Source organism: Mus pahari, chromosome 5 (assembly GCF_900095145.1).
Source record: "Mus pahari chromosome 5, PAHARI_EIJ_v1.1, whole genome shotgun sequence".
NCBI classification, from domain to species: domain Eukaryota; kingdom Metazoa; phylum Chordata; class Mammalia; order Rodentia; family Muridae; genus Mus; species Mus pahari.
In genome coordinates, this window is record NC_034594.1 from 42,723,107 (window position 1) to 42,736,649 (window position 13,543).

At 39.4% G+C, this 13,543-nt stretch overlaps 1 protein-coding gene across 1 annotated transcript in view; it reads right to left on the minus strand.

The window, feature by feature from the left end:
- The window catches only part of Dytn (dystrotelin), a 62,484-nt gene that overhangs the window by 2,357 nt on the left and 46,584 nt on the right, over nt 1–13,543 (minus strand). The window contains exon 14 of the mRNA XM_021199128.1: nt 6,341–6,830. Within this exon, the coding sequence (XP_021054787.1) occupies nt 6,341–6,830 (490 nt within the window). The remainder of the gene's footprint in view (nt 1–6,340; nt 6,831–13,543) is intronic.

A 13,543-nucleotide genomic window follows, 5' to 3' on the forward strand; every position in this document is an offset into this window, starting at 1 on the left:
CCTCGAACTCAGAAATCCGCCTGCCTCTGCCTCCCGAGTGCTGGGATTAAAGGTGTGTGCCACCACGCCCGACTCTTCTTGTTGTTCTTGTAAACTCCTTCAAAAATATGTTTTAAAAATAGCTAAAGATATGAGCCAAGAATCTAGTCCTCTCCTTGCTCTATACTTATAACACATACACACATATTACATATTACACATGGTCATACACATGTGTGCATGCATGCCCACACATGCACATACATATGCACATGTACACACACATACAATGTGCATGTATACACACACACATGGACCAAGTAATTGGTTATGTACTTAGGTAAAATGTGTGTGTGTGTGTGTGTGTGTGTGTGTGTGTGTGTGTGTGTGTGTGTTGAAGTAATATAGCATATAGATTAGAAACTAATAGTCCAGAAGAAATCATAATACCAAAACTATTTAGTTAAACATAATTTAAATCAGGAATGTGCTAGAAGACTATCAGAATGGTAGATGTAGAGACTATTGAATCATCTGGTCTATGATTATTCTTCTGGAGGAAATACTGAAATACTGAGTTCTTGTTCTTCTGATGTATTCAAGACAACCAAGTGGATAAATGCTCCATTTCAGTATGTTGGGTATTCTATATTCCTCTTTAACATATTTATTTTCGCTGAGTGGCTTTTGGGCTATAATAGTTTTGGCTGGTAGTGTTATTTTTCTTTGAACATTTTGAATGCACCAGAGGGTTTCTCTCTAGTTTGAGAAATGTGTTTATGGTGTCACAAGGGTCATTTTTGCCAGGTTCATAGTTTTCTTTTGTATTTGACTTCTGATGATTTGATTATAATGTGTCTTGTCTTGTCGTGGGCTCCTATGAGTTCTTCTAATTTGGGGTCTTCAGGGCCTCATTGTGGCATTCTGTTGTCTTTCTAATACTTTATGTCTGGAGCCATTGTTTCTATGGATATGCTTTCTGGTCTTCTATTCTGCACCTAGAATGTATGTAACAGATACAGTGGTCTGTTCTGAAGCATCAGTGGTCTGTTCTGCAGCATCAGTTGTCTGTTCTGTGGCATCCGTGGTCTGTTCTGTGGCATCAGTGGTCTGTTCTGTGGCATCAGTGGTCTGTTTTGTGGCATCCGTGGTCTGTTCTGTGGCATCAGTGGTTTGTTCTGCAGCATCAGTGGTCTGTTCTGTGGCATCAGTGGTCTGTTTTGCAGCATCAGTGGCCTGTTCTACAGCATCCGTGCTCCACAGCATCCCACACTGCTCTTGGGCTTTCGTCGCTCTTCACTTTCCTAATCCAACTAACTTCAGGTGCTCTGTCTTTGACCTGCTGAAGCTCTGTTCAGCTTGATTTTGTTTTCCATTGAATGCTTCCACTGAAATTTTTCTTTTCTTTTTCGAATTTCAAAGTATCTGTTTAATTCAACACACTTTGCTTTTTGTTAAAATTTGATTTGTCAATTGCCTGATTTCATTGACCATCTTACTGGCAATTTACAAACATTTTAAGTTGCTTTAGGTTATCATACAAAGTGATGGGTTTCATTAGAAATCGTTATTTATGTGGCATTAAACTGTGTTACTATTCGTTCCCTTCTCTGCTTCCCTTCCTCTGCTGCCCTCCACCACGCCCCCTCCTGCTCTTGCCTCAGACAGTCCTCTCCTCCTTCTCACATGTGTTCTATTATCTGGTGATTACTTTGATTTCTCTGCCAGCTGACTGATACATTTCTTCTTTTTGAGGGTTCACTTCTGGAACTCTGACTTGTTACTTTGACAGGACCAGGTTTCTCATCTTCTACCTCTCCTTGCTAGTAACCACGCAGCCAAAAAGAAAAACAAAACAAAAACAAACAAAACAAACAAACAAACAAATAAATAAACAAACCCCCCACAACTTCTTCTACTCTTCATTCAGTTTTATACAAGCTCTTCCTGTAATCTCATGGAAAGCCCCAGTAATAAATTTATAATATGTGTTAGGAATTTCTCAAATTTTCCTATTAGTCCAAGCTTCTGTTTTTGTTGTTAAAACCCTGGATATGTAAAATGTAAAGATAGTTCCCTTCAATCTTTCATGACATTTTTTTAAATCCTACAACTACTAACAACAATAAAAGTAGTGCTCATACTTCTATTGAAAGCAGCTTAGTCGTTGTACTAATGAGACTATAATTGGAAATAGATGATATTTTGGTACTTCAAGTTGTTTAAAAAAATAGATAATTCTAATTGCATATTAATGTATTATGTCGTTTGAATTTAGAAGTACTCTCGACTTTTATGATTTACCTTCCAATGATACAACGATTCTTGTATAAAAACACATGAATAAATTCATATGAGAGATCTTGATAATATCTTTTAAATATGCACCAAAACTTTATTGTTACCTATTCAACCAGCTCTTAGAAGAGTTACAGTGCTGAACTCTACCTAGTTACATTGTTACCTAGTCAAACTGCCTTCCTCCAGAGCAGGAATGTGGGACCGGTGTTCTCAGCCTCCTGTTTCCTACTGCCTGTGAGGAAGGAGCAGCCTTGGCAAGTGCTGTCATGTGGGCCTGCTGCATCTTTGCTTTCCAGCCACACTCTCCTGTTGCAGCTGCACAGCATCTGTCTTCCCTGCTCACCTCTGAGACAGACAGTGGCAAGTGGAGGACAAAGCAATGAGCCAGAGGAAGAAGGATTTACCACATGTGTGTGGGACCTCTCTCAAGCGGAAAGAAATAACAAACGAGATCATAAAACCAGAGGTTAGATGTTTTTTCCTTTTATCATAAGAAGAGAATATTAAACACTTCTTCAAATCTAATTCGTTTTTTGTTTTTGTTTTTGGAAGTTTTAACCTAATTCATTTGCTACTAACTTTCAATGTTCAGAATTTAAAGAGGTTTGGGGATCTCTCTCTCTCTCTCCCTCCCTCCTTCCCTCCTTCCCTCCCTCCCTCCTTCCTCCCCTCTCTCTTTCAATTAAACTCCCATGATCTCTGGAAATCTCATTATCTTAGATATTGATACTGAATGATTCTATTCAGCTAATATAAATAGTGGCCTCAAAATGCTCACCACATTTTCTGTTTCAATGACCTTAAGCTTCAAAGTAATATAAAGGTCATCTTCATTTACAAAATGTGGTAGTTTCTTAACAAAACTGTCATCTACAAAGGCAGTCAACTCCCGGGCTAATTGCCATACTAGATGAATTTAGTGACCCTCTGTCTAGGCAAATTTTAGATTATTACATTCCAGTAGTAGGTATTTCTAACTTTTAATAACAATTCTGTTTTCAAAAGAACAGTAAAGTGATGAGAACCTTTTTGCCAATATCTTAATTTAGCTGCATTTCTCACATGTTCATGGGTATAGTTATCATACATCTGGCTGTTTGACTTTAGTGTAATTTTGGTAAGTCTGTATAGATAATGTATAGGTTATGGAGTATATTTTAATATAATTCATACTATTAAAGGTGAGGTGGAGTTTTAAAAAAAGATTAAATCTACACCAGATTGAAATAATATCCTTATTAAATAAACTTAAACAACGGGTTATGGGGATGGGCACAGTGTTTGTATAACATGCCTAGGGCTCCAGTTGATCTTCCACACTCTATCAGTTGGCAATGATGCACATGCCTGTAATCCTAGCCCTGGGTAAATAGAGGACAGAGAACCAGAAATTCAAGGTTGTCTTTTGATACATAGCAAGTTTTAGGTCAGTATGGGCTACATAAGACCCTATCTCAAAACAAACAAGCAAGCAAACAACCCTTTAGAAATACTTGAGTGGGGAGACACACAATGAGAAATACTAGCCATGCAGCTAACACACATCCTCATGCCTGGTGTGCACACATCCTCATGCCCCATGTACACACATGCTCATGTCTCATGTCCACACATCCTCATGTCTCATGTGCACATATCCTCATGCCCCATGTGCACAATCCTCATGTCTCATGCTTAAGCAACACAAAGATGACTAATATAGAAAAAGAAGATAGTAAATTTAAATCTTAAAATATTAGTATTTTGGGGGAAGGTTTGAGGTGGTTGGTCAGTGAGTAAAGGTATTTATTGCACAGACAGGGAGACCTTAGTTCAGATCCCTAGCACCCACACAAAAATCTGGGCCTGGCTGCACAGAGACCTAAGCCTAGCAGAGTAGCAGCATAGGCCTAATTAGCACTTGTTGGACACCAGCCTACCTCAAGGCTCAGTGAGAAACCCTGCCTTGAGGGAATAGGTAAATAGTGATGGAGTAGGGTACAGATGTGTTCTCTGGCCTCCACAAGTGTCTGCAGGCATACCTACCACCAACAAGCTACATGCATATATTTCACATGCATAAGAAAATCAGTATTTTTTGAATCATAAAAATATTTATATAATAATGCACATTTCCTGTAAAAACATCTCAGTGGTTCTACCATGAGTGGAAACAGGTGACATTTTGAGAATTAAAAGTACTTTCTAAAAGCTTAGGCAATTCTAATTACAAATTATACATTATAATATTATGTAAGCTTAGTAATGCACTTATTCTTCTATGATTTTCTTTTAAATTTTATAATATTCTTTTAATGGTATAATAATGATAAATATAAATATAGTTATATGCACAAACCCTGATAAAGTCACTTAAATATGCATTAACCTTTTACCCTTAGGTAAGAAACTGAACAAAGGTTAAGATATTAAAATACAGACATACACTATGAGGAATCTAAAGTAGACACTGTAGTGACTGCATTTGTGAGGTCTGGCTCAACAAAAAGGTTTAGAATTCCACAGCCTTCATCAGCTTACTTGGAAAACAAAAAGCAAGGTAAAGATGCCACAAACTAAAATCTTTTCAGCAAAGCCCAAGTGGCTGGTGACATTTTCCTGAAAAGGTGAAGGGGATGTAACTTTGTTTTGAATCCTCATCATGACCCCAAGGATGCTTAGACAGAACCACAGCATGAGACTTTTGTGTTGGTTTCCATTGACTAGGCTCTACCAAGTTCTGTATAGAGTTGACATTATCACGTACCTAATTACAGCTCTCCAACTGCTATGGGCTGAATTGTGACCCTCAAAGCCTCAAGTTTATAAAGTTTTAATCCCAGAACCTCAGAATATGACTATATTTATAGGCAGGATCTTTAAAGAGATTATTTATAATACTAAATGATGGACTCAGTGATATGTGTGTGTGTGTGTGTGTGTGTGTGTGTGTGTGTGTGTGGTGTAACACATTTAAGTTAAAATAATGTTGTTGGGTAGCCTTATTCAAATATGACTGCTGAATGTAAACCATGTAGACATGGGTAGAAGATGACAATCAACAAATGAAAAGAAGAGATCTCAGAAGAAGCCAGTGCTCAGACACCTTGAGTTCTGGCTTGTGGCCTCCAGGACAGAGGAAAATTATCCTTTGTCCCCTCTTTCCCCTCTACTGCTCCCCTTTATGACCCTCCCCTCCCTCTTTCCTTTATTTTCTTTTTCTCTTTTTCCTTTTCTTTTTAAAAATTCTTCTTTACTTATTTTTCTTTCCTTTTTGTTTGTGTTCCCTACTCTTGCTGTGTGGCATATGTAGAAAACATAACTGGGTTGAGAAGACCTCTTCCAGTGCAGAAACACACACTGATACCATTTTCATTCTCCTCCAAGTCTCCAGATCTTACAGATTTTCTATTGAGAGACTGTCAATCACATTATATATATATATATATATATATATATATATATATATATATATATATATATATATATATGAAAGAAGATGGTGTGACAACAAAATAGAGTCATAGTAGAGTACCAAAAACCTTAATAACTTAGCAATGAGTTATGGCTGATGACGCACAACTTAGAACATAGAAACCGTCTCTAGCACACTAAGACAGAGCATTATTATCCTCATTTTAAAGTGGTGGGATCAGGCCGTTCAGGTATGCATGATTTAAGATTACTAACAACAATCGCACTTTCAAAACAGTAAAAATTTAACATGTGCAAGATGCTATTATAATGCCTCAAATGACTGATGATAGCCTTTAGTGTTCATGGTGATCTCATTAATTAGCCAGTGCCAGGGATTGAATCCAAACACTGAGTAATATTATGAAGTTCAGCATTTTAACAAGCAGCCTGAGTTCCTGGCCAACACCCTCTCTTGGCTCTGAAAAATCTTACCTGACCAGGGCTCCTTAAGGATAGGTAGACTTCTGTGAATTCAAGGCTATCTTGGTCTATATAGGCAGTTCCAGGCCAATCAGGGCTACATTCTGAGGGCTGTCTCAACAAACAAACAAACAAACAAACACAACAAAACAACTTAAACAACAAAATCCAAAGTGCCTCTTACCTGTTGGCGAGTCTAGGTCAAAGGCATCCAGGAGTCTGGGCAACAGTGCTTGTAGCTCCTCGTCTTCCAGGTTGTTCCTCTTTTCACTGAAGCACTCCATCTCTTTCCCTGCTGAATGTGTTTGAGCAGGGCTGTTTACTTCAGTAGGAGGAATTTGGAGATTGTCCTGCAGTTCCTCCTGGTGAGCACGTGGGGAACTACGGACTTTCCTCGGCATCTTTTGTGGGTGATTTTGTTTCCTAGTGCTTTGCAGAATGATCTCTTGTGGTTCAGGGTCTGGTAGAGCTTTCCCTGAACTTGCTTGGCGTTTGTGCTTTCTGTCCACCTTGGCAGAGTGAGGAAGAGGTTCCCATTCTGGACCATCCCTAGTGACCCTCTTGATGTGGGAAGAGTCACCTCCTCTCCATAAGCCATCATCTGGTAAAGAATGGACAATCTTGGATGCTGTGGTTTGAGGAGGAGAAGAAGGATGGAGTGGCTGCAACATTGCCTGGGTAAAGAAAACCTTTTTTAGGAAGAAATAACTTACTTTCCCCACAAATGCATTACAGTTCAACACCCCAACTACATTGGTTTCATGTTTTGTTTTTGTTTGGTTGGTTTTGTTGTTTACTTTCCACTCTTGATAGTTCAACAATTTTATTTTATGCTGTTACTTCAATATAAATTTAAAAGTGTTTAAGACTGGGTCTTGCTCATATTGTAAAATGTTTTAGGAATAGCTCCAAGAAATTTGGAAAGATGTCTAATTCTGAGTATGTCTGGCTCTAAAGGTGTCATAGGAATTTCTAAAAAACATACACTCATAGTGATTGACAGGCCCAAATTATTACAGTAAAACATGCTCATAATGATTGGCCTCAGAGTCACATCATGAGGGACTTCATGAGAAGCTGGAGGCACAAGATTCTGGGGATGTGTTCTACTGTTTTCAAGTTTGGGCCCAGGGTCCACAGGAACCTAGAGATTCTTGTAGGAGTCTATAGAATAAAATTATTTCCATACTCATACTTTGAATTATATGTCTGTTATACTGACATGTATGTAGATGGTTCATAGCCAGCAACAGTAAGTGTAGACAATGCTCCCTCACTTGGAACCCAGATAGGAGACTATCATATGCTACCAGTTAAAAAGCAGACCCCTTCAGTTGGTCCACCTAGACCAGATGACATAGTTAAGGGGTGCATATGATTCCCAGAGTCCGACTGTCTAGCTCTCGCCTTGCTCCTAAGTTTGGAGGAACCTTGAGGGACCCCAAGAAAATCCTTGTGGAAACCTTCAGGGACAACAAAACTAACCATCTTAGAACCATGCCTGACCACCCATCCTAGTTGGATCTGCCAGTCACCCCAGCTGGGTCTGAATGGGACACGACCTGCAGAGAACTGTACACTTGGGACACAGAATGGGGCCTGCCTGAGGCATAGCCGGCAGAGTCTGGAACTCTGACCTCTACTGTCTGGCCCATGCCTCCCACCACCTTGCTGAGAAGTCCTGCTGCCATCAGGATCATTCAGCCAAAACCAAGAAAAACCAGATGCCTAAAGGACAGTGTAAAAGCACAAGCAAAAAGACCAGTAATATGGCACCACCAGAGTCCAGCTATCCTGCTACAACAAGACCTGGATATCCTAATGAAACTGAAGTTCAAGAAGACGATCTGAAATCCAATCATATAAAGATGATAGAGGCATTTAAAGAGGACATGAATAAATTCCTTATGGAAACACTGGAAAATATATTCAAACAGGAAGAGGCATTAAAACAGGAAGCAAATAAATATTAAGAAAATACAACCAAACAGGTGAATGATATAAACAAAACTGTCCAAAATCCGAAAAGAGAAATGGGAGAAATAAACAAAACACAAACTAAGGCAATCCTGGAGATGGAAAAACCTAAGAAAGACAACAGGAATCACTAACAGAATACAGGAGATGGAAGAGAATCTCAGATGTAGAAGATGCAATAGAAAAAAAAAAATCAAAGAATGCATCAGTCAAAGAAAATGTAAAAATCTAGTCATATCACAAAGATCCAGGAAATTTGGGACACTATGAAAAGACCAAACCTAAGAATAATAATAATAGGAGGAGGAGGAGGAGGAGGAAAAGAATAAGAAGGAGGAAGAAGAGAGTGAGAAAGAGAAGGGGAGAGGAGGGGAATGGGAGGAGGAGAAAGGGGGAGGGAGGAGAGGAGGAGGGGGAGAGAAAAAGGAGGAGAGGAGAAGGAAGAGGAGTAGGAGGAGAAGAAGAAGTAGAAGAAGGAGAAGAAGAAGTAGAAGGAGGAGGAGGAGGAGGAGGAGGAGGAGGAGGAGGAGAGTCCCCGTTTAAAGGCCCCCAAAACATCTTCAACAAAATCATAAAAGAAAATTTCCCTAACCGAAGTAAAGATATGCCAGTAAAGGTACAAGAAACCTACAGAACACCAAACAGGTTGGGCTAGGAAAGAAAATATTCCTGTGACATATTAATCAAAATACCAAATATACAGAACAAAGCAAGAATTTTTAAAGCAGCAAGAGAAAAAGGCCAAGTAACATATGAAGGCCAACTTATGAGAATTCCACCCGATTTCTCATCTGAGATTGAAGCTATTACGCTAGACGAGCCTGGGCGGAGGCCTTGCAGATGTTAAGAGATCCAGGCTAATATCCCTGCAAAACTTAAATCACCATAAGTGGAGAAACCAACTTATTCCAGGACAAAACCAAATTCGAACAGTAGCTATGCATTAACCAAGACCTACAGTGGATAACTCTAACCCAATGAGGCTAACTATATTCAAGAAAACAAAACAAATAAATAATTTTACACTATTAAAACCAATAGAAGGGAAACACACACTCTCAACCACTACCAACATCAAAGTAACAGGAAGTAACAGTCATTGGCCATTAATATCTCTTAACAGCAATGGACTCAATTCCCCCAGTAAAAAGACACAGGTTAACAGAATGGATGGGTAAACAGAATCCATCATTCTGCTGCATACAAAAAACACATCTCAGCAACAATAGTCATTACCTCAGTATGAAGGGCTGGAAAAGGGTTTTCTAAGCAAATGGACCCAGGAAACAAGCTAGAGTAGCCATTTTATTTTATTTTATTTTATTTTATCGTATCTTATTTTATTTTACATTTGTTTTTTTTTGAGACAGGGTTTCTCTGTATAGCCCTGGCTGTCCTGGAACTCACTCTGTAGACTCAGAAATCCACCTGCCCCTGCCTCCCAAGTGCTGGCATTAAAGGCATATACCACTACTTCCCCGCTTTATTTATTTTATTTTTTGGACCATTTTAATAAAATAGACTTCCAGCTGAAAGTAATCAAAAGAGACAGGGAAGAACACTTCATAGTCATCAAAGGAAAAACATACTTTGCAATTCTGAACATCTATGCCCCAAATAAAAGGGCATCTACATTTGTAAAAGAAGCATTACTAAAGTTTAAATCATATATTGAACTCCACATTTTAATAGTGGAAGATCTCAACACCCTACTCTCAGCAATGAAGAGATCAAGACAGAAGCTAAACATAAAAATAATGAAACTCACAGAGGCTATGATTCAAATGGACCTAACAGATATCTATAGAACATTCCACTCAAAACCAAAAGAACATACCTTCTCAGCACTTCACTGAATCGTCTCCAAAACTGACTATACAACTGATCACAAAGCAAACCTCAATAGATACAAGATGATAGAAATAACCCTATGCATCTCATCAGGTCACCATGGATTAAAGCTGGACTTCAACAATAACAGAAAGCCTACATATTCATGGAAACTGAACAAATCTCTACTCAATGATCACTGGGTCAGGGAAGACATAAAGAAAGAAATTAAAGACTTCCTAGAATTCAGTGAAAATGAGGGTACAACATACCCAACCTTATGGGACACTATGATAGCAGTGCTAAGAGGTAAGCTTGTAGCACTAAGTGCCTCCATAAGGAAATTGGAAATTTCTCATGCTAACAAATTAAAAGTATATCTGAAGGCTCTAGGGGAAGAAAGAAGCAAACATATCCAGGAGTAGTAGATGGCAGAAAATAATCAAACTCAGGGCTGAAATCAATCAATTAAAAGCAAACAGAACAATACAAAGAATCAACAAAACCAAGAGCTGGTTCTTTGAGAGATATCAACAAGATAAGTTCTTTGCCATACTAACTAAAAGACAAAGAGACAGCACCCAAATTAACAAAATCAAGACTGAAAAGGGAGACATAAGAACAGACACTGGGGAAATTCCAAGAATCATTAGGTCTTACTTCAAAAGGCTATACTCCACAAAATTGGAAAATCTAAATGAAAGGATGATTTTCTAGATAAATACCAATTACCAAAGCTAAATCAAGATCAAGTAAATCATCTGAATAGTTCTATAACCCCTAAGGAAATAGAATCAGCCATTAAAAATCCCAAAACAAACAAACAAAAACCCAAAGCCCTGGACCAGATGGTTTTAGTGAAGAATTCTATCAGGCTTTCAAAAGAAAGCTAATACAAATACTCCTCAAACTATTCCACAAAATAGAAACAGAAGGAGCACTGCCAAACTCATTCTATGAGACCATAGTCACCCTGACATCTAATCCACACAAAGATCCAACAAAGAAAGAATTTCAGACCAATTTCCCTTAGGAAGATTGATGTGGAAATACCCAATAAAATACTCACAAACTGAATCCAAGAACACATGAAAGATGTCATCCATCATGATCAAGTAGGCTTCATCTCACCAATGCAGGGATGGTTCAATATACAAAAATCCATCAATGTAATCCACCATATAAACAAATTGAAAGAAAAACAACAATCGAAACAGCTTTAATCATAATAGCCAGAAGCAGGAAGCAACGCAGATGTCTATCAACCAAAGAATGGATACAGAAAATATGGTATATTTCTACAATGGAATACTATTCAGTTATTTAAAAAGGACAACATGAATTTCACAGGGAAATGGATGGAACCAGAAAATATCATTGGGAGTGAGGTAACCCAGACCCAAATGACATATATGGTATGTAGTAACTCATAAGTGGGTATTAACCAAAAAGTTCAGAATCCCCATGATACACCCCACAGATCCAAAGAAGTTAAACATGAAGGAAGGCCCAAGGGAGGATGCTTGATTCCCATTTACAAGGGTGAACAAAATAGGCATGAAAGGCAGAGGGAAGGGTGAGAGAGGGGAGATCGAGGGGAGGGTGAGGGGAATGGGGGCAGAATCAGGCTGGGGAGAGATAGGAAAGAAACCTAGAAGGCCAGGAGAATTAATGGAAATATGCAGCTGCCGAAGGTGGGTGGTAGGGAGTGGATCTCTATGAAGTCCCAGAGACCTAGGATGATGGAGGCACCCAGGAGGCAATAGGGGTGACCTTAACCAAAATGCCCAACAGTAGGGATATGGAATCTGAAGAGACCACCTCTAGTAGCCAGAAAGGACCTCCAGTGGAGGGATAGGGACACTAACTCACCTACAAAACTTTGACCCACAGTTGGTCCCATCTAAAAGAAACACAGGGGCAAAAATGGAGCAGGAACTGAAGGAATGGCCAACCAGTGACTGTCGATTTGGAGACCTATCCTACGGGCAAGCACCAAACCCTCAAACTATTAGTGATGCTACATTGTGTTTGCAGAGGGCTGCCTAGCATAGCAGCCCTCTGAGAGGCTCTCCACAGCAGCCAACTGAGACAGAGGCAGATACCCACAGACAGACATTGGACAGAGGTCAGGGACCCCTATGGAAGAGTTAGGGGAAGGACTGAAGGCCGTTAAGGAGATGGCATCACCACAGAAATACCAACAGTGTCAACTAACCTGGATGCCTGGGAGCTCCCAGAGACTGAGAAAGCAACCAAAGAGCATACAAGGGCTGGTCTGAGGCCCCCAGTGCATATGTAGCAGAGGGCTGTCTTCTCTGGGCTCAGTGGTACAGGATGTGCCTAATCCTGCAGAGACTTGAAGCACCATGGTGGGGGGATAACTAAGGAGGGCTACCCTCTCAGAGGCAAAGGGGGTGGGGGAGGAACTCTATGAGGGGACACCAGAAGCAGGGGAGCATTTGTAATAAGTAAGTAAGTAAGTAAGTAAATAAATAAATAAATAAATAGTAGACAGCCTAACTCAACATCTGCTGGCATAGCAAAAGTTCCGAATTTTCTTAATAATCTGTCTTTTCAATGTTGTGTGTATTGAAATGGAAAGCACCCAAATAGTATTTCAGATGCATCCTGAAACACAGGCACTGCCTCTCCTGCCAAGGAAAGACTGACAGATTATGTTAGACTGGGACATTAGGCAATAATTTTCTGGGGGAAAAGAAAGAAAATGAACTTGACACTGCAGAGAAAATTATTAACTTTGTGGTCATTTATAACAGTCAAGGTTTCAAGCGATAATTAAAATTTTAGAGAGCTGGTATGTGCCAGGGTTGAGCTGGATAGCTTTTCAATTCTTAAGTGTTTTTTTTTTTTTTCCTGACAACAACTGGTGAAACTGAATGTGAGACTTTTTTTTCTTCTTATCTTTCTTTCTCTTAAAAAAAAATTGTATAATGAAATTGGCAGGCTCCAGGAGGTTCAGCATAGCTCAGTGAGTCAATATTCACCACGTGGCCAATGTATATTACAAAATGAAACATGGATAGTCCCACTCAGAAAGCAGCTAGAACACTGGGGTTTTAATAAAGTTGAGTATAAAACAAACACGGTCTTAGATTTCATAATGCACCTACCTTTTCAAAAACAATTGCTTTTTATGTTTGATGTTGTATCAGTGGATAAGACCTTAGTTATGTGAAAGGCTACAGAAAGATTTCTTTCTTTCTTTCTTCTTCTTCTTCTTCTTTTTTTTTTTAACCGCACCTTTATGCAAGACTGGATTTCTCCAGACAACCTAAACCTATGGTCTTTTGCTTACAGCGAAGAAAGTTCAGCTTTCATTAAGTCCCACATTATAGAGGTCTAACAAAGTACACAAATCATTGACACTCTTTCAGGCTCTATAACTGTCCAGTTATTGCTTGAAGATGCTATACGGGGACACAAATCCCTTCCGGTCTGCACCAGCACCGGGTCACCTAGGGCGCGGAGTGGGCGGACACCCCCACAGTCCCTAGAGGACTACCCACGCGATCTTAGGATCACTGGTGAGTGGAACACAACTTCTGCTCCAATCCAA